Here is a 27,947-nt window from a genome sequence, read left to right on the forward strand (position 1 = left end):
ACAGGCCAGTCAAGTTCTTCCACATCAAATTGGGTAAAACCATTTATTAATGGACCTGGCTTTGTTTGGGCACTGTCATGTTAAAACAGGAGAAGGCCTCCCCCAAAGAGCTGCCACAAAGTTGGAGGCACATACAAATGTGGTACTGTGTTTATTTGATCATGATAAAATTCCAACAAACCTGATATCAAAAGGCCAATGATGCACCATTGGAATGAATCTTGCACAGGCAAAAGGAATCTATTTTCAAATAACAAAAGAAATCCATGGTTTCAAGGTGTAATATAATAGAATGATAATAGAAAATGATAACTATTTAGTAATTAAAAAAAACAGAAAAAATAAATGGAAAAAGAAAAGAAATTCATCATCATTGGTTCATGTCAAACAAATTGAGGATGGACATCTGTCTTTTGGGATAAAAGACATTTTATTCAGAGACCTCCTGAGTTTATCAAAGGTTGCTGGGGTATTTATTTTTTCAGAAAAGCAAATGTTATAGCTCTGTGACATGAATTACAATGTAAATACACAAGGCAGAAACTGGAAGTAGCCCAAACCAAGAAAAACAGCCCCAGTCCAAAAATACAGAAATAAATACATTGAATAAAATGTAAATTAAAATGAATAAATATATTGGCCGGGGTAAGGATGCCCACATACTTTTAGTGCGCATTTCAGTAAAGACAGTATTGTAAAAGAAATAAATAAATAAATAACAAAAAAACCTAACAAACAAACAAAAAAGAGAATGAATGAGAAATATGGGAAATGAAGGCACAGGAGGACAGGAAAAGACAGGAGATAGAGAGTCACAGGTCACAGAAGGAAGAAAGTAAGGAAGAAAAAATAGAGACAGTGGCTGAGAAAACGAGAAAAGAGAGACACAGTGAATAGTGAGTGAGGGAGAGAGAGTGACTTGCACCTCCTTCGTTATGTGTGACAGTCCAGCTCCACAGCCTCCTCCGCTGCCTCCCTCTCACACCCACTCTGTCTCGCATCCACATCTCTTCATTTCACCGTCTGCTCCGCTTCTGCTCCTGCTTTCTGTTTATTTCCCTTTCATTTTCTCCCCCCTTCCTGCTTTTCTTTTGATTCTCCATCCTTCGACATGCTCCTCACGTGAAGTCCGCCACAACTTGCATAGCCAGTGGATGCTGAGCATATAAAAAGAAAAGAAAAAAAAAAAAAAAAAACAATAAGGCAAATGCTCTTTCGGGGAATAACAGAAAAATCCACGCACATTTGCATCCTTCACTGAACGGCTTGAACGGAGCAACACTATGGATCTGTCATTCATGGCAGCGCAGGTGAGTCATTTTCCTCCAATTCCCCCACAGATCCTTGGCTCGTCCGAACTTTTTAGTAAGACATTTTATCCATTGATTCCATGGGCGTGGCCGGTCAACAAGTTCATGTGGCGCTTTTGACAATTAAAGATCGTAAGAACGACTATTGACACTATTGATCATGAAAAATAGCTGAAAAAAAATAATGCATAATCCTATAATGTTGCTTAAAGGACTCAAACTGCGTTTCTGGTACATTGCTGTAGGCTACTTATGGTGATATTACTGTAGTAGCCCTCCAGTGAATAGTTTTGATGTAGTTGTCCTTTCAAAGTTCATTTAGTTTTTTGTAGATCATGGTCTGACTTGGACACAGTGTACTTGTGTGTCAGAATCTAGAGCAGGGAGATTGACAAAAAACATAAAAACATCATTTAAACTTTACACTTCAGTGCACTATTGTTCATTTCATATTATTGCTTAATTTTAGTTGGATAAATTGGACCACTTTAATTGGACCAAGATCTTGTGGCATATTGTGTTACTAATGCAAATCCTCAGTTGTGATGGTTTCCATAGTGATTTGAATATGTTACACCCAATTGATTTTGGCGTCATGGAGAACATGTGTTATTGTGCATCTGTTCATAGACACATGGTTTGTTTTCATAAGTGGTATTCTGCCCTCCCCTCTCTCAGTGTCTGGCTGCTTATGGTTTGTCTGGTGCCATCTACTTTGCCATTTTGTGCGCAACTGCCATTAAAAGGGTTCATAGCATTATCTTTGCTGCCAATGGCCCTTCTGCAGGCCAGACTGAGCCAAATGATCCCATATCTTTTTAAATCAAGGACCCCTAAATAGAAGTGCATTGAAGCATGGAACCATCTGAGAATACATTTTTATTCAATAACCTGATTGAAGGGGAGGTGGAGCAATAACAGAGTGCATGAAACTTGACAACAAATCAGTCAGCGTTTTTCACTCTCATTGTGTAAACTTTTAGTGTTATAATTCAACTTGTAATGTATTGAATAAAATGTTCTCTTGTGTCTCTAAAAACTTTGGTTGTGTAGCAATGTACAGGAGCCAGACTTGCAGCAAATTATGAGTGTAGGAAGCAAAATAACCTCAGCCTATGGGAGCTGCTGTGGCGAGTCAGTAACTCATGTTCACAATGGTTGAATACCACAGTGTTTGAAACCATTTAGCTGGAGCTGTGTATGTAGGAAGTTTCCTCTGCCCACACTGTGTGGTGAAGTGCACAGCTATGCAGCAAGCTAAACATACTTCCAATATGTGGTTACAGATTGTAACTGGCCTTCGAAGGTTTCCTTGAAACAAATGTGAAACATGAAAACAGTACTGGACAACACATTTAATGACAGTTATTACAACTATAAACAAGAGTGAGAACAAAATGTACTATAAAAAAACGACAGCACAGTAACAAGGAGACTAAATTCACAGTAGTATAGATGAAATTAGGTACAGTGTCACTCAAGTATATCTAATCAAAAACCAACATTAAATTCCTGTAGGAAGCTACACAGTAATAAATCTTGTAGCATTTTGGGCTGAAACAATTAGTTGTTTAATTGATTAGGAGAATGACAGAAAATTAATTAATGTCAAAACTCTTGTTTCATTCATTGTTTGTTTAAACTGCGCCAGCTGCTGGCAGCAGAATAATGTAACAGTTTTAAGTGCAAGGAGTCATAACTTGTCTTAAATGAGACTCTGATTTGCTTCCAGTTCCCATCACCTTATACTTATTCACGCCTGCTCCTCCAGTCCACCTTTTCCAAGCATCCACGTACCGTCTCCACAAGAATGCAGCCCCGTCAGAGAGGTAATGGCTAATTTAACAGAGGTGAAATTCATTCCAGTGCCCTGAGTCACTCTGTAATGGTGACTGTGAATGAAGTCAGGCAAATGTCCCTGGAGTTTTTAAGACTGACTTAGCAATGGATTATTTTTTGCCCATCCATCTCAGTGTAGCCGCGCCGCCTGCAAATCATTGGACCTTCGCCATCACTTTGTCTCTAAAAGATGACAGATGCTGCCATAACTGTTCTCTCCTAAAGACAGAGAAAGTTTGTAAAGAAGTGCAACTCATGAGTCGGTTGCTGATTTTCTCCCTGTAGCAGAGGATGACAAATGAGTAGTTTAGAGGATGGGTTGGTCATTACTGCTAAAGTAAATTTGCAGAGAGCACATTAAACTCATTAGTGATATACATCTTGCAGGATTTAGTTTCCTGAAGAAACTAAGCTTTCATTTAGCAAAAACACATCCTGCAAGACAAGAACATGCATTACGTGTGTACCGCTCAGTGCAGTTCCAGTTCAGACTGTTAACATAATTGGCCATTGTCTCACTGCATTTGTCACTCTTATTTTTGTCAAAATGGTTTTGTACGATATCACAGAAACATGCTAAATAGCTCTCTGCAGAACAATGTGCGCACTTTTGTGTTTGGTGAATGATTTGCATTTGCCAGCGATGCCTCACTGGTTTGAAATGAAAAGGGGGCATACTTCATTAGGCTGAAAGTGGTGGCATCCTCAAGCCTTACAAAACATGGATTAATAGTTGACAATCACAGTGAAGCCTCTGAATGCTAAGCTGCAGGCAATGAGGCAATTTGGTCTTTATCTTTCCAAATACACTGAATTTAAAGTGTTGTTTCAGACAATGTCCCTCAGCTTTTTAGATATGGATATAAAGACTCAATATTTATTTTAATCACATCGTGTACATCTTTGTACCTTGAGCAGGTGGTAACTGTTGAATTTACTAAATGGCAGATGTTAACACATTCAAAAAAAAAACAACAATATGTTCCCTGGTTACTAACTGATGTTAAGGTCAAGTTTGATGTGTTGTGGAAAGGCTACAGTGCCATCCTGGGCATTTTGCCCATCTCAGACTTGCTTCAGCTGACAGATTTGCCACACAGGGCAGCAAAACCCTTAAGGCTGTGTCTATCTAGTACACAGTGACCCACTGGCCTTGGCCTTTTACTCATTTTTGCTTGAGTAAAAGGTCTATGCATGCATACACGTGGTATGCATGCAGACATGTTAAAAAAAAAGAAAAGAAGATGTACTATAGGCAACATTTGATCCCATGTGTGAGAAAAAGGCACAGAAGGAAGGTTAACACAGCTCTGTTTGTTTCATTCCCTTTCCATTACCCTCATGTCTGGACGGTTAACTCATAAATGAGACACCAGAGGTCTTTTTCCATATTCTCACTTCAGATGTTTTGTCTTTTCATGACAGGCCATCAGCATTTCTCATTACTCAATTACTTATTCAGTAAAGCTGTGGCTCTATCTGACAAGGTTGTCCATCTCCTCTCATGTTAGAGAGTGCAGACGAGAATGAAAGAGAATGAGAATGGAGGGAGAGTTTGACAGCCTCAACACAAACAGAGTCATCTGTATTTACCCGCAGCAACAGGACTCCCAGATCAGGAGCAGACAGGTCTGGTAGATACACTTCGGTGCCAAACAGTAGGACATTTCAGAAAGTGCCAGAAAGTCAATACAATCAGAGTAGATGATCTAAAGTATATAGATGTGTTTAATTGAATTGTGTTAATGCAGTCAGCACCACACACTCCCATGCAAGTTCTAACCTGCATGGCAATAATTACAGCTACTTTGATTATAACGGTCAAAATAAAACGACTGGACCGCATTTACTGGGATAGAAGTGACAAAAGCAGAGAAAGACTGGGCTGGAGGAGAGCTGTATGTGCATCACCATCCCACGATATGGAGCTAGATATGGAAAAGTTGAATAGTTCACAGATGAGATTATTTTCCTATTAAACACAGTTTTTGAAATAGCAGCTGCCACAAGGCCTATATCGAGACCATCTTCGTTCTCAATTGCATAAAAAATTCAATTACATAATCATGTTATCTCATTGTGCATTCTTCACACCCAGACTGTCCCTTTAAAAAGAAAAAAGAAGAAGAATCTCATGGTCTCTATAGTGGAGGCTTATTTGAGGAGTGTAATAATGGCACACCAGCCTTTTCATCTCAAGGAGTTCATTTCCCCTCTGGTCTTTTGTCTGCTTTTTTCAGCAATTGGTTTTATATGAAAGCTGTAGTCTCAAGATAGTGAAAACTTGCAACAGCCCCCAATTTTCAGTTGTCTTCCACTTTTATGACCCTGTAAACAGACTGAGAGAATAACACTGCAAATCAATTAGAAGACGGTGTATGCACAGGAAAAATCAATGCTTTTAACAGATTAAAAGCAGGTGAATCTCTCTTTGTTGGGTCCTATTTCTATTTTTAGTAGCTTTCCAAGAAGTGCTATTTGAGGTTTTGAAGCCTTTTCTTTTCCCACACATTTATCTGCATTTTGAATGGATCTAATCCTTTCAAATCAATGCTAGATCCTTTTAAACAAACTGACAGAATAGTGTTATCAAACCACAGTGACTGTAAATTTGTTTTTTGTGTGCGTTTAGAAAGTCTTATAGTGATGATGATGCAGCCCTGCTTGACACATCTCCATTAATAGATCATTTCTACTGCACAGGTTCGAAGGTGAGATCTTGCTCTTCACAGCAGGCCCACTTCATAGTTTACTCTCACTTGATGGATGTAGTACCTCCTGTTGTGAGAATGTAGAATACACAGTAGGCAGGAGCATCCAGAAAAAACACAATGTGCTCTATTTTGGTAGAGGGTTTGCTTTGGCTGACTTTATGGCTTTTTTATGTCATCCTCCTCATAATCAAATCAAAGACTCATTAAAAAAATAAAACCGTTTATGTTTTCTAGCTGTTGTTGATGGTGGAGAGAGTCAGTGCCGCTGCAGGTGTTCGTGTTAAATGAGCAGCTCCTGGTCTCAGTGAGAACAATTGACTACCCGACAGGAAATTGCAGGTCTCTGTTATTGGCTCTGATCACTCTCAAAGCAGGTGCCAAACAGCCTTGTAACCAGCCGACTGTTTGCTAAACCCCTCCTCCAAACAGCGATTTTCCAATCATAGCCTAGCAACCATAACTAGGCACATCGGGTCGTCAAGGGAGGCATCCCAATGTTCACAGGGTCCTATGTTCCCCAGCTTTACACATGTGTCTTGAGTTTCCCAGCTCTATATAGCACATAATGGGACCCTGAAAAAGATGCTCCCTAGGTTTGTATTTGCTTAATATGACATGGACAAAGGGATTTTGTGTTCGCCACCCCTGTCCTATTGCAACCCACTCAAGAAAAATAAATAAATGAATTTTTTAAAAAGAAAAAAAAAAATCAAGCAAAAATGTCCCCATACTATAAAGCATGGGGAATTTCATAACACATTATTTTAAGGGGTTACAGGTTATGTTACAAGAAGCATAATAACTGTGTTGTGTTTCTCTCCCATGCAGGAGCCAGTCTGAGATGCTACTGTATCAGAGTTAATGCTAACATTAGTGGTTCCCTCCTGCCTTTTATTGGATTTGGGGAAATTTATCAGGTTTTGCTGATAACAGCACAGGCAGAGGACCCGAACACAGACACACAAAGGCAGGCTAATGCAGTGAAGTGGTTTTGAATATATGAAAACAGGTTTACAGGCAGATGGTGGAAGACCAGGCAAGCGGAACAGGTTAATACACAGAAACACAAAAACAGATAATCTCACAATGGCCTGGAAAAAATGGCACATTTAAATAAAGACTGGGGCGATGATGAAGCTGGAAACAGGTGTGTCAGTGGGCGGGGAAACACAGGTGATAACACAAGTGAGTGTGAAACTGTGAAACTGAGGTCAGGGACATCTGGTGGACAGAAGGAGAATGGTAGGTCTTGGGAGAAAACATTGCTTGGGAATGAGCTAGAGAAAGGGTCCGAGGGGCATTGAGGCAGCGGATTATGATAATATTGAAATTCCAAACATAAAAAACTCAGACAGCGTTAGGTTGACCAAACACATTGGTTAGTCCTATCCTTAAAAGCCTTTTCTGTTTGTGTATGTGTGTGTGTGCGTGCACGCTAACTGCTCCTAGCATGTGTGCTTATTGTCTTCACTGCTCATGGACGGGTTAAATGCAGAGGTCAAATTCCTGTGCGTGTAAAACATACTTGGATAATATAGGACTCTTCTTTCAGCTATAGCTGATAAAATCTGCTTGTGTCAATTGTCATTTCAGCTGGAAAAACTGACAGTCGCCTACTAGCAATGAGAAGTTATTTTCGTCATTAGAACATTGATGATAAATCTGTCACCATTGTCTCTGTAACTGCATGTAGGCTGTGCAGATGTCTTGACAGGTGTACTTTGGGAGGCAGGGCTTAGAGAACTGTCAGTAAATGGTTGGAGACAGTTGACAAAACCTAGTGATTGGTAAAAAAAAAAAAAAAAAAAAAGTGACTCAGCTGCCACATTACTATACGTTAATTTCCTAGCGTCTCAATGCTATCTGATCTTTAACATGTTGCAACATGTTGAAAGCGCAAACATCTCCCAGCTGTTTTGCACCTGAAATGAGTGGAGAATGAACGGGAGACTTAATGGACTGTGACAGCCAAGTATGAAGTAATAACATCTTTCCCTGATAGACCTAACCCCCTAACTGCATGATGCTTCCTATATAACTCTGCCTGTGATATTCAGCAGGCATGAATTATGTATTTATACATAAATAATCTATTCTCCACCCATCCCGAGATAATTTCAAACCTGCTTCATCCTTTGTACCGATATGTTTCAGAGTAAAATTGAGCTATGATTTGGGTTAAAATTGATGAATATTGCCTCAGCCTGCACATCATAAAAAAAAAAAAAAAATCAGCTCTGTGCCGACGTTTTTGCCATTATATTGCACATAAAATACTAATCTGAATTCAGCTCATAAGCAGTTCTTTTGATGAAAAGGAAACACAGGTGGAAATTATGAAGAGTTAAACAGTGGGGGTGGCTGCTTTGCTTTGGTGAAGGCTGGCAAAATGCTGAATGGCAGCAGTTGATTACACACTATCAAGGAGGAAGCAGAGATGAATTATGATTGCTGTTAAAATCACCACGGCTGCTGTAATTTATTGGGATCATTATGCATTTTTGGAATCGTTAGCATGCTAAACATAAAGTAATAAAACCATACAAGTGTGTTATGTAGTGAGTCTCCAGCACAGCTTTTCAAGTCTGGCCAAGAGATGTCAATTAAAATGTTTTCATCGATGGATGCAATTTCAGTAAATTACCTCTGTGAGTACAAACAGAAATGGCAAAGGAAGAATGATTTGTTGTTGCTTTGACACTGGAGTTTGGGACCCCTGAATTTCTGATGACTCAGTACAGCATCTCATTATCCTGGATTATGCGACACCTTTACTATTAGAGATCAGTATCTTCATTTCAATCTCTTAACTCATTTGTTACATATGCCATGGTGTAATTTTCCTTGGTCTGTTTTCGCCTCTTTCGAGCTTTAAAATTCAAGTGACCTCAAACAATGCTTCTATAATAATACCAATAGCAAAACCGGCTTTTGATTTGATCTGTTTCACTGGGCCTTACTCTTTGAGTCTGACCTTGGGTTTGTTCAAAGAAAGCTGCCCTGAAGCAAATGACACACAGACAGGTCTTTCTTTCCTTGTCACTCACCTCTTGATCAATCTGCAAAGACACTGAGGTTATTGAACATAATGTGCCTTCTTGCTCAAGAAATACTGACAAAAAAAAAGTCCAGAGCAGCATTTAAAGGTTTCAGTGACAGTCTCAGTATGTAACCACAGCTCATGACTATCACTACAGCATCTCATTATCATCGATTATGTGACATACTTCCTATTAGAAATCAGTTACTATATTTCGATCTCATAGCTCATTCATGTCATATGCTGTCTGATCATTTAGGCCACAAAATGGACTAGTTCCAATTTTCTCGCTGATGTACTTCACAAAGGCAAATTACATCCCTCCTCTGTGCTAAATTACAATGTGTTGCTGATGTTGTCTGCAAGTCACTCCTTGACATTTCACATCATCAGCTTTATAGCAGCTATTTTTGTCAGACAGTTCTAGCCAAGCCTCAGCTAATGCTCTTATGATGTTTTATATGAAGCAAATCTTGACTGTGACCTCCTCATTTTGGATGCATGCAACTTTAATGCCCAGATGATGGATCAGGCACTTACAGTACAGTCAGTTGTGTTATGTATGGAAATCATTTGGAATGCCTGCTGGCCCGCTGCATGAGTGGCGGAGAAGTACACCAACTTTGATTTTTGTTAAAATTATGAAATTTTTATGACCTCTACAAGGAGTTGTGAATCAATTCGCAGCTAAAGCTTAAAGCTTTTCTTGCAGATGCTGTGATGCATTTAAGCTAAATACCCCAATGTTTTCACCGAAGAGTTAGTCCTAAGCATCCACTAGTCTCAGTAGTGCATATGGATCTAAGGTCTCTCTGCTGCTGTTGTGTTTCACTGTTCTGCCCCCAAGCTATTTACTGAGAAGGCGCAAACACCACATTACTTTATGTGTTTTTCATCACGATTTCAGACATTTTGTAAAAATGACAATAAGAATTCAGCTTCTCCATGTTGCAACCTGTAGTGCAACACGACATCTGGCGTGCAGTATGTATGTCACATATCCACTTGGGTTTATGGTTACTCTGTAAGCATTACACAGCCCCTACAGGGTCGATGGTGTGAAGGATTACTATTTGCCCACCCATGTGGTAAAAAAATAAAATAAAATAAAATAAAAAAAAGAGGGAAAAACAAAAAACACTTGTATCACTTAGATGCAATTTTATTGTTTATTGCTGCAATTACTAATCAAAGACTGTAAACATTTTGTAATTGATTAATTTCACACCTGAGAGTCTTTTGCATGTTTATGTGATGCTCCCAGCTTGCACATAAACACACACACAAGCAGGCAAGGCTCCATGTCCTTATGCCCACCTCATTGCTCCTGGTGATATATATCCATCTCAGAGTGTGAAAGGCACAGAAATCTATTTATTTATAGGGGTGATTTATGGACAGAAGGCCCAAACTAATAAATACTGCTCCTTAAAGTGCAAGTGCGTGTGTGTTTGTGTGTGCATAAATGTGTGTAATCAGATGAATTAGGAATTTCTCTTTGTAATGGATTAACTTACAAATGATTTGGCTGCTGTGCACATGTGTTGTCACATTATTCATAAACAGGCAAACATTTTCCTTTAAGCAGTTATACAAATACATAGACACAAAACATACTGTGAGAATCATTAATTCAAGACTGAGGACATGCAGAGTGAGGGAGCACTCCTGAACTGTTACAGTATAGGGAAACACTGTACTGTAACTAGGCCAACATGGCACACGCGTGACAAATTCATAACTTCCTCACCCACCCCCTCCTCCCACAGGGGAAATACATGCAGTAACCATTCATAAATGCTGATGCCAACCTGCAGGGGTATATACACTGTATGGTAGTACAGTATAGGCAGTGATGTGCCAATCAAATTTTACAGTAGTTGTGTTGTGCTGTTGGCAATTTTGACACTGTAGAAAATATTAATGTCCATCATAGCTTCAAAGAGATGAAGCCATGCAGGTTGTGGTAAACGGTCTTCGTTTATAGGCATTTACATGTAGTACTGTTCATAGAAATACAACGCATTGCATATCCTCAAACTTTTTCTAACTACAACATACACTGACAAACCATGAGTTGTTAATATAACTTCATATAGACTTCATATTGATCAAATTGACACTGACAGCAAGTCATACAGCACTACACTGACCTTTATGTGTTTATTCATAAGGTTCATAAAGAAGAAATACTAAAATCACCTGAGTGCTATCACAAAATTCTTTGGCTGGTCTGTTTTGATTTCACAAAATCACTAGAGTTATGCTGGAGCTGGACCAAAACCCCCCTCTTTCAGGTTATCTCCGTCCGGTTGTTCATTCCGCAACAGACTTTGACAGCTGTCTCATCCAAATGAACCAAACAAGTAAACACACCTGAGTTAGTTCAAAGTGTACCAAACAGGTCAATTGTGAAACACCTATACAATTCTGTTTTTGCAGTTTGTATACAAGAAATCAATGTAGTTTTCACTGTGTATTGACAGGCAAAGATGCAAAATGTGCTCTGACAAACATCAACACTGAAAATTTTCTAAAGTCAAATATTTTCAAAGATTTATGACTTATTTTTGTTTTTCCAAGATCTGTTGCACCACCACTACCTCCTCCCATCCCTCTGTGTATTGCACTGACACAAGCAGTTTTTAGTATGCATACTTACTTTGAAGCATGCTTAATTTTGTCTCTTCTCCATTATGAACAGAATCCATTCTCAAAACCTGCTTAGAATTAGTATGGAGGTGGGACACAGCTCCTGCATGACTTCGTAGTTTTAACAGAGGGGATAATTAATCATGTTTCTCCATGAGATTGACAGTTTGTGATGGCAGCAGGCAGGCTATTACACAAGATAGGAACAGAACAAAGGGGAAAACATAACTGTAAGGTGCTTTTATATGTAAAAAATAGAGTTAAAGCACAAACAACGGAGGGATGGAGCCTCTGAGGTATTGAAACATGTGCTTAATTTATATTTGATAGGAATAGTGGTGGCACAGAGGGGTCCTGCAGCACTAGCTGAGGGCTGCAGATCAGGTTGACACAACAAAAAAGACAGCAGTGTTTGATCAGAAAAGTGAGGTGGGAATTAAATAACATAGCTTTATTAATACATCTATTCTGATGATAAGTTCCACACTTTCAGGACTATTACTTTGCTTAGTGTTTGAGTCAGGTTTGTGTTTTTGGAACTTATATAAACAAGCTGTCCAACTCTAACAAACAATTTTGAATATTATGCACCAAGCAGAACTGCAAGCAAATTAATTATGTGTTTGCCTGCAGTCTTGTGTGCATGTTTACTAACAGTACATTAATACTCCATGTACATGTCCAAGGGTGAGACATTCCTTCCATCTGGCTATCGTTTATGAATAACTCCTGCTACCTTTCGGCCACATTTCCCAGTGGAGTTATTTTACGCTGAGATATAGCCATGTACAGTAAGTTGCTGTGGTTAAGAGCATCAGTCAAATGCTGTCGATGTAAATATATGATGGTATGCAAGGAGTACATATCACTCTAATTTCTGTATTGCACAGCTAATGAGACAGGGTATTAAAGGAGAGCAGCAGAGACCTGTGAATACAAATTACCCAGAAAAAAAAAGGAGAGAAACAAGCTGATGAAAATGTAGCAGCTGCTGTCACACACAGTGATTTACAGTTACTTCAGCACCCTAATCATACATATTACATGCATGCCATAGGAGGATGGAGGAGTCAACAGTAGAGCCTCTGTATGGTCCCTATGAATGCTGCCTGATAATTACAGCAACATGAAAGAAAGAGATTAAACGAAGAAGCAAAAAAGGGAATTTGAAAGCATATACAGTGAGTAGATATGATACTAGATATGATTCAGAGAGGGGGCATTAGGTGTCGTGCGTCTTGAGAAGATGACTTTTTGGCCTACACAAGATGAGGAGTGAGCATTGCCGCCTTGGGGCGCCAGGAGGGAAAAGATTTGAGACCAGTGACCACAAGGTCAGAGCAGAGAGAGCTAAAGACGGTAGATGGCCACGTGAAGCCTGGCATCTGGGACCAAACCTCGACCCAGAGGCTTAGTTTGATATAGAGTGGGAGCGCAAATCTCCTATCAGCCTTGTAGGGTTTTGAGGTGAGAGAATTGAAGGATTTATATTTTACTTTTAGCTCTTTACAAACATTGTGTTCATATCAAATCAACTGTAGAGCCTCTATTCAAAACAACAGCTTTCGTCTTTACCAATACTAATGCAAAAGAAATGCATATGAGTGTGATGCTGAAAATATTCAGTCGAGCACACAACACTTTTAGCTTCATAAAGCACTGTTGGATATATTCACCCTTTGCTTCTTTAGCTGTGACAGTGGATTAGTCCCCCCAAGCAGGGAGCATCTTTCTGTGCTGAAACACTTCTGATGATGCTAAAAATATATTTCTGCTCTACAAGTGTCACAGACTGGAGTTGAGAATTGAGTGTCTTTAAAGTCCATGTAAAGCAGTAATACTAATGGTGTTCTGAATTAGTCACACCACTGAAAAATTAGCTATTAACCACCCAGCTAAATTTGAATTGGTTTTATACATAAATAAAGTTTCAAAATCATGGAAAAATAAGGAGCCTTCTCTGCTCTGAGACACAGGAGGCGTGTCCACTGAAGGTGCTGAAACCACACCCACTCAGTGGAGCACCGTGACAGTTCGCATTCTGTTAACGCCCTATTAGCCTATTAGCTCCCTATTCCGTACATGTTTGAGCCACCGGAGCTTTTTGTTTTTGTTGATCTTTTGTTTTTTTTGTTGATGAAGAAACAAGTTAGCATTGTTTCAGCAGTCATATTACTGATGTTTATTTAAACAAAATTGCAAAGTATAATGATGTGAGTGACAGTGAGCAATATCTGTTATCTCTTGATGAAAGTTTGTAAGGCTAACCAGGAGTGAAACGGTCACTGCAGACACCGGTGTTGGTGGTAGCTGTTCACAAAATTCATCAACCTCTTAACGCCTCTGAAAATTTAAATAGGGCGTTGACCGAGCTGTTCTGAAAACTCTGAGAAGATGTATTTGCAGCACAATGGCATAGCCAGTTTGCACAACTTGTAATAGTTGAGCAGGAGAGGTGCTGATGCTAATGCAGTGCTGCAATTTAAACAGTGATGGTCCTAGGGGCGGGGTTATGCTGAGTGGTGGCTCCAGTGTGTCATCGAGCCACCGTTCCAGACCCGCCCAAAAAATCCTGAGAGTGAAACTGATGGAAAACTGAAACGGTCTAACTCCACAATGCAGTAATACAGAGTTTACAGTTTTTACTCATGTTTTAAGGAATTCTTTTCTAATATGAATATGTGTTTTGAGACAAATCTCAGAATTTGCTTTACACTGATTTTAAAAATGTTTACCCACAGGGGTTGGTCTGTGCGAGCAGTGGTTCAGAATTAGAATTATAAAAAAATAGACTTAGGTGATGCTAAAATGAGGGCTTTTCATTTCCCAGAGTGGCTGATCATCGGAGTGATTTGCATGACCTCACAATTATTATCTCTACTAATTATTATTTAGAAATGGCAGTAGTTGAAAGGATGTATGCATACATACATACATACAAGCAAGACAGGGACAGCACTGTGAATCACATAGCTAGAGTGGCCCTGAGGAAAAGTAACCTGTCATTTTGGAAGTTTCTTCGAAGATACCCTCCCCTCTCCCCCTCTTCTACTGCTGTTGCTTTGCACTCCAGAGATCAGAGTGGACTGGGGCTTTCTGCTTACTCTGTATATCAGGGGAGTGGGTGCGAAGCAGGGGCCACCCCCGCTGCATCTCACCCTGAGCCAAGTCTTACATGAGTGGAGATTCAATTAAGGGCTTCCATCTTTATGTCTGAAATTTCTTCGTATTGCACAGTGAATGAGCAGGCATGGATGGAGCCAGTAGGGGCGGTTGACACCCCCTCACTCAGGCAGCTATCTTACACAACTTGTGAAAAGCTCCCTGGATACTGTACTTGCATATTAGGTTTGATTATAACAGTTTGATTTCTTCTGGTATAAAGTTGCATGATTAGATACTGAATTGGTATTGTAAAGTTATTTTATCTTGAAACACACTGTAATTTTGTATTTTTACAGTTATAGCAATATTCATCTAAGGGAAGAGAAAGGGTAAACTGCTTTTATTTTCAATTCTCTATGATCTAAAGAATCTATAGACTTAAAAGATTGCATCGAAGTATGCATCTCTTCCCTCTATACTTTGATGTCTGCCTGCAAGCTAGCACTTGACAAAAAGAAGCTTGACTGAACACACAAGAAAAATGTCTTAAGGTAAAACTAAACATGAACAGTGAAAGGCAAGCTACTTGTAAGTTATTGGTTTTATTGTGTGACCTTGACGGTCTGTTTGCATTGGTTCTGATGGGTTTACTGCAGCCAGCTTTTTAAATCCAGCACAATTTGTCACAGCTCCGTTTGAGGCAGGTCAAAGACCAAAGACCTTTAATGAGTTGTGACTTCAAACAGATGGATTTTACTCAACTGAGAGGAAAAATAAGCAAAAGAAAACGCGAGTATAGCAAACAAAGCAAACACAACCAAACAAAAAAAGGTGGGGAGACAAACAGAGACAGGCTTACTACCATGTGCTCATATAGTGTCATGGGAAACCAGCACAGGTGGGCTGAATCTTCCCAATGACCATCAGCTCCGCCCTCAGGCTCCAGCAGGGAGAGGCTCTCCACAGAGAATAGACCTTTTTTCGTGGCAGACTTTTGACACATTAAGATAGAAAAAAGCACATATGTAATTAATAACCTGTATTAATCAATTACAGTTTGTGTGCATGCTGCCTTACTAGCATGGTTTAGCAGAATATCTAAACACAACAGAGCCATCATTGATCAGCCACCTGTGCTTCCTGTCACGAAATATCTTCCGTGAATACAATGTTTGCTCTTTGCTTATACGACTCGTTCAAAAATCTCCCACCGCGGCCCATCATACTGTAATCCTTTGCCACTGCTGAGGAGGTTACATGTGACTCCACCGGGTGTGTTTTAACTGAAATTGCTCACAATGTAAAATACATGAGGAAGTCCTGCAAACGTGTGTGTGACATTGCACAGCAAGAAATCTCTGTTGCCTTAGCATGACGTGTCCTTTGGTGTAAACTGTACCATAAAAACATATGCTGCACATAATCCAGTTTATACATATTTAAAATATCTGCTGGTATGAATAATAAACAACTCCTGGCTTTAGTGAAAAAGCATTTTTCTATAAATTTTGATATGTAGCTTGAAACAAAGACATGAATGGTTAATTAAACAAGTGCAAATATACCAAAATAAAGTGTATTGGCGTATTTTAATGCAAGTTTTGAATAATTCTCTAAAATCTGTGGTCTGAGCGTCTTAACTTCTTGTTTTGGGGAACCAAGTAGGGTGCAGTCAGTGCATTTTCTTGTCGACTAAAGAAAAAAAAAAAAAAATCCAGACTTTTTGTCAGGATGTACTTTCCAGCTCTATTTATTCCTCATCCTCTGTCAAAGGACTAAACAAGTCAGTTGTCATGTTTGGTTTTAGGATTTCTTTCTTTATTCTTCTGTGAACTGAGTCTTTGCAGCTTGGGGAGTCACAGACCAAAGCACTGCAGACTTCGACATTCACTTACATGTATCAGGAATCAGACACCGGGACAAAAGAACATTTAGAGTTGCCCAGATGTGTCTCTCTCTCTCTCACACACACACACACACACACAAAGAGAAAGAGAGAGTCTTTTTGCCTCTCTTTCACTTTTTCTCATCACTTAAAATTCATATCTGTGTGAGCATCTGGCACTAAATCCCAGTTCTCATCTGGCAGACGAATAAGAAATCCCTCTTTGTTTGTGGTGGATTTTAATGTTTCATAGCTGATGAATTTAGTTTTATCAAGTCATCATGCAACTGCTAATTACAGTAGCAGAATATATCAATGAGTAACAATCCCAGATGTGAACATGCATTATTTCCTCCACTTGTCATGTTTTAAAGAAATGTTTTTTCAAGCCTTTATTCATCCTATTTGTTGAACTGATAGTGTGTAGATAAAGTGCAAGGGTCTATCACACTGAGGTCATGTACACCACTGAAAAAAAAAATAAAAAAAATCATGCTATCAAAGAAGTATAATAAACTTTCTCCTGGGCTGCAGAATTTCCATTGTGCTGAGAGATTGACCAGCGTGTCAAGCGAAGATCACTCAGGCTACACTTGTTCAATTGAGTTACAAGATTTATTAAAACATGCTGCTGGGCTGCTGAGACCAGGGAAATCAATGAAAGCACAGCCTGTAAATCTGACCAGCAGGAATCAGGCCTGAAACTAGAGGTCTCACCAGTTTTGTGCAGGTGAACAAGCCTCCTTAAAACCTCTGTAAATCTCCCTCCAGATTTAAGGCATGACTAGGTCAATATGCTACGGTGCTGAAAGATATTGGCCAAATCTACTGTTTTCACTAGGTGGCTGCTACTGTACAGAAAGAACGGCTACTTTTGTCTTCTGACCACCACACATCAGAGATAAATAAGTTTTTTACTCTCCCTCTGGGATATTTGAGGTGATGTACCTTTTTACATCTTAAGAATCTGACAGTTTCCCTCAAACAATATAAGAAAAATTAAACAAAAATAAAAGATTTAATGTAAAGAGTATAAACAAACCAACAGAATCATAATATTAAAGCAGTTTTCCTTTTTTGCATTTGGTCTTCCAAGAGAAGCTGAATTATTAACTTAGGCAATCAAGAGGCTTGTCTTAAAAATGCTGGATTATGTAAACTTGTTTGTGTTTTTCTTTAACACTTTTTTACAGTGTGCAGCACTGTAGAGAATCATTGTGTGCACTACTTTAAAGAGATCCCAGCAAAAGGAAAACACTGTATGTGTGTGTGTGAAATCAGTTTCTAGTTACTGCTATACACAGTATAGTGCCCTTTATTTACTGTCATACTATTTAATTTGAGCGTCTGAATTGTGTAAGATGTATGTTCTACACAGTGCTCTCTGAAATTCCCACAATGGAAAGAAAAACGTAGTGTTCATGGCACTTAGAGTACTCTATCCTACTAGGCAGTGTGAAGCGCTACACCTGTCGGTGATGATGTAACATAACAAGGATTCATTAACTCTACAAAATATTTTGTTGTCAAAAGATTTTTTGATTCGGATTAAATGAGCACTGTAAATTTGTTTTGATGTTTTAATCTACATGGCGATGCCCACCTGTTGCAGCAGGGTAGTGATTGAGCACTGAGGCAGTGAGAAGCCAGTGAGCTCATCAGAACAACAAGTCACATCTGTGCGCAATTACATCGTGTGCGTGTTTCAGCAGCTGCTGCAGGATGATCCACTGTGTGCTGCTTTCAGCTCACAGACAAAAACCCTGTTTGGACCATATTCTCTTGCAGACAACATTTTGGCATGCCACAGTGGGAAAAGCGCTGGTGAAATTAATGATGGTTGAATTTCATTTAGGTGCTTTGTTTTCGGGGTCCTGGTATTTTGCATGCTGACTCACTGTCGTGGCTTACAGATACTTGAATATCATCCCTGTGTCAAGTTAAAATGTCTGCTGTGAAACAGGCCTTTTAATTCTTGAGGGTGAAGTGTGTAATAAAATATTTTCATGGCTCACAGGCAATTTACAGATGAGTGTGATAGACACAGAAATCTACTGTATTTGCCACAGCTTGTTTTTATTGAAATAGCTGAGTCTGTGGTGGTATTGAATCAAAACTATTAAAAAGCATAAATCAAAGAAAGTCATGCAATTGCAATATATGAAAAAAAAAAAAAAAAAAGTTTCCCAACATGCGTGAGTCACAGTGTATCTCCCAGCTTGGGATACCATGCAAATCCTTAGGCAGACAAGTCCTGACTGCACTGATGACAAAACAGATATGGCCAGATTGTAAGATATTAACTCTACTGCGCAGTACTGCGCTACTCTACGCCTAGAGAGATAAACCAGTGAGTACTTTCTTTAAAAAAAAAATAAAAAAAAAAATCTTTCAAATACACCAGAACTGGAGATCTCTGTGTTGGGTGGTCTGTTCATGTCAAAGCCAAACAAACCCAGAAGCAAAAACTTGTTAAAATCAGCACTTTTCAGAAGCTACAACACTCTTTCTTAAAGTGCAATCTTGTGTGGTCAAAACAAAAGTCTGATAAAAATCCTGTGAAACCGAGGATGACATCATATGGAGACAAATGTGCAGCCCCTGTACAGGCTGTAGTCAACAGAGCGGACACAGTTTTGACAGTTGAGAAAATCTGAGCTGTGCATTTATTTTGATTGTGCATGCAATGTCGAGCGCAAAGTCCATTCCTTGCACTGCAGGGGTCCGCTTCTATGCCTGGTTTCTCCGATATGCCTTGTTTTTCCTCAAGTACACCTTGAAGTTTTTTTCTTTACAAGGACACAAGTATTGACTCTGATTTGAGACTGACCTCATACTGTCCCCAGGTGGAGAAAGCCAACTTGTTCTGTCTGATTTCATCTTAACAACTATGCTTGAGTGCTTCTGTGGTTAGGTATATGTTTTGGTTTCTCCACTATCCAAAGACATTTTATTTGGGTTTTGCTTGTTTGTTCCAAAGCCATTTCACTGAGTACTTACTGGTGGTGACATCCCAAAGGAGGCAATTACAGTGCATTCTATTTTGCAATTACTGTGATCATCCATGTAGGATGGCACAGTTCTAGGAACAGCTGGGACGAATAAATCAAAGCTGCAAGAAAGCAGAGCAGGTGGAGTCGTACAGTGAGAGGGTCTTCACTGTGTCGTCTGCTGTAGATTGGGGTTTTGCTGTGTGGAGTGTTGCACAGGTATAGCCATCGCTCACAGCCATGAAGGCGTGGAATATACAACTCGGGAGATTCCTCTGGTTAGTTATTGGAAGAAAGTTATTTTCCAGTTGTTCCCGTCTTACCTTTTTTAATCTCCTTGATTTCACTCATAATCTAAAATATCAAATCCAAACTTCAGTTATATGTGGTAAAATAATCCATAGAGGATATTACCTTAAGTGATACCTAGCCATACAGATAGTTGCACTGAGAGTTCTACCATCACATCACATTGCAGCTCAGAGGACTGAAAAATTACACTTGAAAAATTCAGTGACTACACGTCTTTCCAAAAACAATGTCCTGTTGCTTTGAATAATCCACAGACCTCACTCTAAATAGTGTCAACTTTTTAATGTTGTTCAAGCTTTCATAATCACTGTATGCACCAAGTTCATTCAACTGTCTCCTCCAAAGACAGAGCTTTTCCAAAAAAGTCTCTAGGATGTCTATCTATATAAAGACACCAGCTTGTTGTTTCATTGTATGAGGGGAAAAACTGAGCTTTTTAATTAGCTGTCTTGCAGTTTTGTTGTTTACCAACTGAAAAGAACTTGGACACAAGCTGCTTTCACATCCAAATATCATTTTAAGAAGTAGATGTTATCTCATGTGCTTTTATTTTGTTGATCTGGCTGGAGGAATAATGCAGGCTTTGTCATTTTCACAACTCGAGCCATTCATCTGTTACAACAACAAATCATGATCAAGATGCTGACTTTTTCTAAAATGTAGGACAGTGGTATAAAATGGAGGCCATCTTAAATGTGTTATTTAATCTAAAGCGAAAGAATCGCCACCCTTGCTCTTGTTTACTCAGTGCATTTAAACCAGCAAAATCTGCAATTCAACAGTCAACTGGTTCACACTCAGAGTAAAAAATAGTCACATTTGCAGTGCCTTTTTTTCTAATGCAGAAGTGGAGCACAAAGTTTTTTGCTGATGCTTTGTTCTGCTTGTTATTCTTCTGCATTGCAAAAAATGAAAAATAAAAATACCATATATGTGAACTCTAAAAGAATATACATATATTTTTTACCACTTTACCTTCAGTTTGAATCTAAAGATAAAAAGCAACATCATATTTTATATTTTACTGAAATTTAGCACCAGGCTGTTTGTCTCAAAGTGGTTGTTGAATCCATTTAGCATGTAGATTATGCTGGAAAATTGAATGTTTATGGTTTTCAAGAAATTTTGGTCAGCAGAATAACTTATTACTGAACTCACTCATCCATGTATGTCGTCATGTATGGATTTCCTGGCAGTAATGCTCGGGGGATGACCTTCATTGCCCACATAAGTGCTCAGATGCGTTGGGATGCTCTTTCTTGAGGGCTCTGTTTCCTTCTGTTCCATTAGTGCTTAACCTCTTGCCGCGCTGATCTCATGTGTATGATCCACGCGGGAACTCTGGGCTTGGATGAATGGATAGAGGAGCATCCCAGGAAAAATAATGATATACTGACATGTAATCGCACACCTGACTACATGTATACACATACACATAAGCACACCATCAAAAGCCAAATATAGTAAACATTGGGCAATCAAATATTTAGATTCAGCCTTTCTACTGAATTACTTTTGCACACACTCCCAGTATCCACTTCATTTTATTCGGTACACTTCCCTATTTATGCAAACAGCTCACTCCTTTGGACAATGAGTTACTTATAAATAAAACATAAATATAAAGAATGCAGACAGGGTTGAGAGCTTCAGTTATCGTCCGACTGAACGGTAGATTAGGAAAGATGCAGCCTTGAATACAGCATGAGGTTTGCAACGTTGTAGTGTCTGGAGATCACAGAGTGATGCGATTTAAAAAAAAAAAACAGAATAAGACATTAAATCAGCAGCATGTTGATGACAGAGGTCAGAGGGGCTCGTTCAAAGTGACAGGCTGACAGCAAACTAACAAAACATTTTTTTTTTTCCTACATTGAATTGGCCCATTTCAACTTCTTTCAGAAGTTTAGAACTGGGCGGTAGTTTAAACCAAAAGTAATTAATAAAATATTTCTTGTTCTTCTTGTTGATTTTCTGGGAAAATATGTTTTAAAGGATTTTTATCATATAGAGTATTAGGATAGTCTTCCTTTCCTGTAACTTACGGCTTCTTTGGATATCATGGATATATTTGAGATATATTAATGTACTTGATATACTGTAGTTGATATATTATTGACTCTTAGTCTTTGGGAGTGGTGAACTTTTGAGGTTTCATTGCTCATGAATTGTTAATTGTTTTGAGATGTGTATATCTCTGGGTAAGAGGAAGATCCAACTGGGATCAGACAGTGGTCCATTTAAATAAATTGGTGGTTTGGAGTCACTGTGTAGATAATTGTCAAGATGTCATTTCATTTGATGTTGATTTCCAGCATCAAATGACATGCTGGAGAGCACTGACATGTGATGGGCGCAGAACTCTCTGATATGAAAGGACAGGAAGACAACAAGAAAAAAAGAAATGCTCAAACGGATGAAAGGTATATGTAAGATGCTGTAGCAGGAGGGATCAGCATTTACAGTGGCTGAGTGGGGGGCAGGGAGACCCAGGTTGGTGGACTTCAAGCATGCCTGTCCGCCTGCATCATGCTCATGTGAACAGCAGGCGCTCCACAGGATGTGTCATGTCATTATTCACCACCAGGGGCCAATGAGCGAACAGCAGCAGAATGCTTTCTAAACAGTGTTTGCCCCTGTGCGAGGGAAGACCTAAAGTATATGTGTGTGTGTGTGTGTGTGTGTGTCCTTTTGAATTAGCCTGTGTTTTCATGAGCGAGAGAGAGAGAGAGAGGGTGAGTGAATGGGAGTGTGAGAGAGAGCCAAGGTGAGCAAATGAGCAAGCAAGAGAGAACTTCTGTGTACGTGAGCGCTTGACATTCCTCTGAGGTATTTTTAGCATTGTTTTTCAAATATCTTCCACAGAGTCTGTTTTCCAGTCTGAGTGTGGTGTAGGTCTCTCATGCATTTCTCAATACCCCTGTGGAAACGCACGTAAAACACACACACACACGAAAGCATTCAGTTGCTTCTGCTCTAATGGCTAACCTTCACAGGGATCTGATTGTCCCAAGCAATAAATCATTTTCACTTGCCACATCTGAAATATTCATTCCATGTTAATCAAGCACTACTTTCTGAACACACACACATGCAAAGACACGCACACACACACACACACACACACACACACACATACATACATATATATATACTCACACTCAGTATGTGTGGGACCCTGCATGTCCGTGTGGGAAACCTTGTAACCATTTGCTAATGATGTCGTGATGCAGTTAGCTCTCATTTCTTTTAATACAGCACTCAAAGTTGCTAATGCATGACCATTAAGTTTGGCGTGCTATGATTGTCAGGAAAGGTACGATTTTGATTGGAGGTTTGACTCACTGCAGTGGAACTGTAAAGTGGTTTGTTTTTTATCAGGTTTAAATGATTATTCATTTTTCAACAAACCAACATTGTCAAAAAATGGTATGTCACTGAAAACATTTGCACTCTCACTTAAATGAAACACAATAGCCATGCCAAAATATACTAACATACTCACAATGTCAATGCAAACATGCTCATGTTGAGCAGATATCTTAGTTAAGCATGGCACTGGATGGAGTTAAGGGATCACCAGAGTTATTACAATTCATCCTGAGGGGTATATAGTGGGTCAAACAAACGTCATGGCAGTTCATGCAACAGTTGGTGAGACATTTCACTCAAAACCGCAAATGTCAACATTATGGCGCAAGAAGAAAAGTCAGGGGATCACCAAATTCACGGAGAGTCATTATCTGGGAACCACAAATGTCTGTATGAATGGCAAACCATCCAGTAGTTGTTGAAATATTTGTATAAACCAAAGTGGTGGACTGACCGAAAGTGGTGTTTTTTCATTGGCCTGTTGGGCCATAATCTACAACTTTGAGAATACTTGCACTGAAGTCATTCATTTAGTTAAGTATTAAAATGTATTTTTGGCACGTTTTGTTTAAATTGAGCAGTACTTTCAAGGACATTCCTTGGCTACTTATAAACTTAAACAGCAGAGAGGTCTCCAGGAAACATTACAGAGCATTTTTAGGGAATTACAGATCCATGAAATGAAGTTTCACCAGTTTTCCCAACATGGATTTAGTTTCAACAGCCTCTCCACACTGCAGGGGATGAAATTCTGGAAGAAAAACACTGAACTTTTCATTTTTGTGGGCCTAAGTGTGGTCACATTTAAATATAGTCTAAAGGTATCCACACTGTGTAAGGTTTCAGTTCCTCATGCCATCCTCTTCAAACACACAAATTTTCTGCAAGTGCTAAAACTGAAATATAGTTATAACCATTCTTCACTCTTTTCACCTTTCTCTCATAGATCCCTGTCATGACAGGAGCCTTCATGGACTCCTCGCCCAATGATGACTACAGCGGTGAACACTCGCTCTTCAACTCCTCGGCCAGCGTCCACGCCGCTGCCTCGGCCGCCTCTGTACATGGCCAGCAGGATGAGTCGCAGTCCATGTCCAGCGACGCCATCTGGCTCTGGATTGCCATCGTTGCCACTATCGGAAACATAGTGGTGGTGGGTGTCGTTTACGCCTGCACTTTCTGATGAGCATATGCTTACCAAGGACGAACACGCGGACATCCTGCTTTTTCTGGATCTCTGGACCCCTGAGTGAGGCCATGCTTAGCAGATACACATACTCTCTATGTCTCTCTCTCTTTGTCTCTCTGTCTCTCTGTCTCTCTCTCCCTCACATTTGACTTTTGGATCAGTTTGGGCTCCTGAGAGTGTGGTAGCTGTGATACTAGACAATGACATATAGACCACTATATTTCTTCATCAGAGGGAAAGATTTGGACTTGGCTGCATTTGTCTGCACCAAGTGAATTTGGGTACAACTGGAAGTTTGAGAAGAAGCATTTGTTTACGACAGCTCTTTAGTTAAAAACAGGAACAGACCTGCGCTCTCAACCAACAATCAAAGGAACTTTTTTTTTCCAGCTTAAGTTTGTCTCCGTGTTTCTCCTCAGACAACACCCTCACTTGTAATGCAGAGAGAAGAATGGAGATTAAATGGGGCTTAAGATTCAGGTTGATCCAGGCCATCTTAAACATGCACCAGATAGTTGCTAAGCAATTTAGGCCAGTGCAGTTTAATTATGTGACTGAACAGAGATAGGGAATGTTAAAACATTTAGAAAGTACTGGGATTATTTTCATGTCTGGCAGCCCCAAGGGCCAGGACTTTAGAGCTCATTTAAGGGCTTATTTGTGGATGAAACCTAGTATGAACACTGATCATTAGTGTGTATTGTATGTTTCTAAACAATTTTACTGACAGGAAACAACAGGACACCGACTGTCATTGAACTCTGTTAGGTACACAATTAAAACCTCAAAACATTTTTTGCAATTCTAACTCATAAATATACATGAATAATGACTTTATAATTAGATTTTGTGTTAAATTAAGTCATCCCCTTTCAAATGAATGGTTGTATCGTCAAATATCTACAGTAATATCCACCAGGGATTATTAGAAAATCTAATTGTATTGTCATGGTCTGTTCAGTTATGTTTAGATATTATCTACAGATGTAAACAAAATAGAATTAGAAGCACAAATGTAATCAAATACATGTAGCCCTCTTTACTCATTCACCTCCTTCATTTTGTAGTTGTTTTTCTCAGTAAATAAAGCCTGTAAATTCTTTTTTTTTTTTCAACACTGACATTACTGACTGACAGAAGATGAAAGCTCCCAATATTACAGATGTGTTAGGGCTGATATGAAATAAAAATGGTAAATGTATGTCTCCAAAAGTAATGTAACACTGACCAGCTCTTTAGTGAACTTTGTGATAAATGTATATCAGTGTGAGTGGGGACGTGATGCCTTGTTTTGAAATGAATTTTTTGTTTTATATCAAGCCACTATTCAGTAAATTAGTTTTGTGTTACTGTGGAATCTGGAGGCAGCTGTCTCCATGGCAACTAATCCTCATCCTAATTGGGAACAATAGCTTTACTTCCAGTCTCAAGCATTAACCTACAGCAATTAATGCTTTTCAAAAGACAAACATACTACACAAGGCACTGCATTTACACAAGTATTATAGATGGTAGAATAACTGATGTTTGTGCTTTGCTTACATTGTTTTTTTGCCCCTTTCTACAAAGGAAAATCAGATACAAATACTATTCGTTTTGCAGGGTTTTTTTTTTTCTAAATGTACGTTCAAAGTCAGCAAGTTATTTTATCTGTCACCTGCTCTGTCTTTACATGACAAACTGACTGAGCTATATATTCTGACAGATGCTTAGAGAGACATACAAAGAGAGAGCTCTTCTTTTCAGTGACAAATATTTCTCCTGGGATTTAGAGGACAACATCAATGTGCTTTAGATTAAAGGATACAAACCTGTCTCGTAAAACACTGTATCTGTTCAAATGCTCATACACTGTAACAAACAATACTGGCTTACTGCATCAACTGTGCCAATGTAAGGAGGAATTCAGACACACACTAGTCTAATCTCTTGTTATTATGAGTGTGCGCATACGATATCCGGAGAAGGACTTTTCAAGCCTATTATTTTTAATAAATGGTTGATGTAGAAATATTTAGACATGTTGTAAACCACATACACAATGCTCCTTTTGTAAAGACATGCTACTATTAAAATTTCTGTATCAATGCTCATTGTTTTTCTCTATTGATAAAAGAGGCAATAATGTCCACTGACAAGAATAATGCACTGCTAAATGCAAACTTTTGGCTCACTCATCATCTGTGTTTGATGATGCAAGAACGCATTTTAGCTCCATCTTCTCTCTGCCTGAATCACCTGGCGTCGCTTCTGGTGAGGCCAACCCACTTGCCGACATCGCCAGTCGCTGCTGAGCCATCAGGTGAGATTGATGCTAAGCCCAGATGGCGCCATCTGTCATTCTGACATGGGCTCAGGTTGTTTAGAAACCACCTGGATTTACTCCTCTGTGGACCCCCTCCCCCTGCAAAACCACCAACCCTTTTCTCTGTCTTGGTGAACAAACAGGAAGACTATGCAGGAAGTACACTTTTTATACTCTTGTCTGCATAAAAAGGTCAATTATTTACAAAGAAGTATAATTTGACTTTACACCTGTATGTAGATCCCCAGCAGTCACAGGTGCCGACGGTGCCGCAAGGTAAACATAAAAGTAGAAAAATATATATAAAAAAGATATTTTTCATAACCTTTACAGTTACATCCAGTGACTTACTCCCAGAAGTTCGCAAATCCCTGTCACCCTTGAGAGAAGTGATGTCAAAAACATTTAGAGATCACATTCATAATTCCATAAAACTGCACTGCTCAACATCCATGCCACCTTACAGACTAAATCAGCCCTTTCCCCACCAAAAAAAAGCAGCTTGGTTTGATAATATATGGATCATCTCCCTTCAAATTCGCCATGGGCCTTCCTGATCCCCCTCAGTGGAGGATATAGAGATGGAAGTGGAGTCAGCTGCACATGATCTTCAAACAACCTTCACATTGCTTTCACTGCTTGTTGCTCTTCCTCTGTATCTGATCAAGCGACTCGACTGTGAACACAAATAAAAGCCCCAGGGGTCTTGCAACAGCCTCCGACTCCTAGAGGCAAAAGGAGCCTCGTAAAAATCCCTCAGAAAGAGCCAGATGAAACTGATAACCACTGATCTTGTCTGGGCTAATCTGTGCTAATGCATGGTAATTATTAGACTCTAAGGTTGATGGTTTGCGAGACACCCACAGTGGCTAAGACTTCATTTGTGCTGCCTTTGCCTGTGAATAATAGATAATGTTAATTTAAAGCCGGGACAAGATGAATCAGTCTGAAAGTATGAGAGAAGTGAAGAGAAAGGAAAGGACAGGAGAGAAAATGGAAGAAAAACACAGGAGGATATAAGGAGAGGAAGACACTCTCCTCTGTTGCCCCTGAGTCTCACAGGATGTAACACTTGAGCTCGACTCCTGTCCAGTCGAGAGAGACAGCTTGGTGATGAGGTGCTGGGTATGCTAATATATGCCAAGCAGCTTAGACACATCTTGTCAAACTGTCACTTCTGGGACACACTGGAATGTACAGTATGTGTCTATACTTACCCCATGCCATAACAAAG

At 39.4% G+C, this 27,947-nt stretch overlaps 1 protein-coding gene across 1 annotated transcript; it reads left to right on the plus strand.

Moving 5' to 3' along the window:
- Nucleotides 1-825: 825 nt before the first annotated feature.
- LOC108875088 (uncharacterized protein C14orf132) lies at nucleotides 826-26,501 on the plus strand. The gene is made up of 2 exons (XM_018663762.2): nucleotides 826-1,310; nucleotides 24,166-26,501. Exons 1-2 carry the CDS (start codon nucleotides 1,284-1,286, stop codon nucleotides 24,400-24,402), a joined length of 264 nt encoding a protein of 87 aa, XP_018519278.1. The 5' UTR covers nucleotides 826-1,283; the 3' UTR covers nucleotides 24,403-26,501.
- The last annotated feature ends 1,446 nt before the right edge of the window (nucleotides 26,502-27,947 follow it).

The sequence above is a fragment of the Lates calcarifer genome, linkage group LG19 (assembly GCF_001640805.2).
Source record: "Lates calcarifer isolate ASB-BC8 linkage group LG19, TLL_Latcal_v3, whole genome shotgun sequence".
Classification (NCBI taxonomy): Eukaryota; Metazoa; Chordata; class Actinopteri; family Centropomidae; genus Lates; species Lates calcarifer.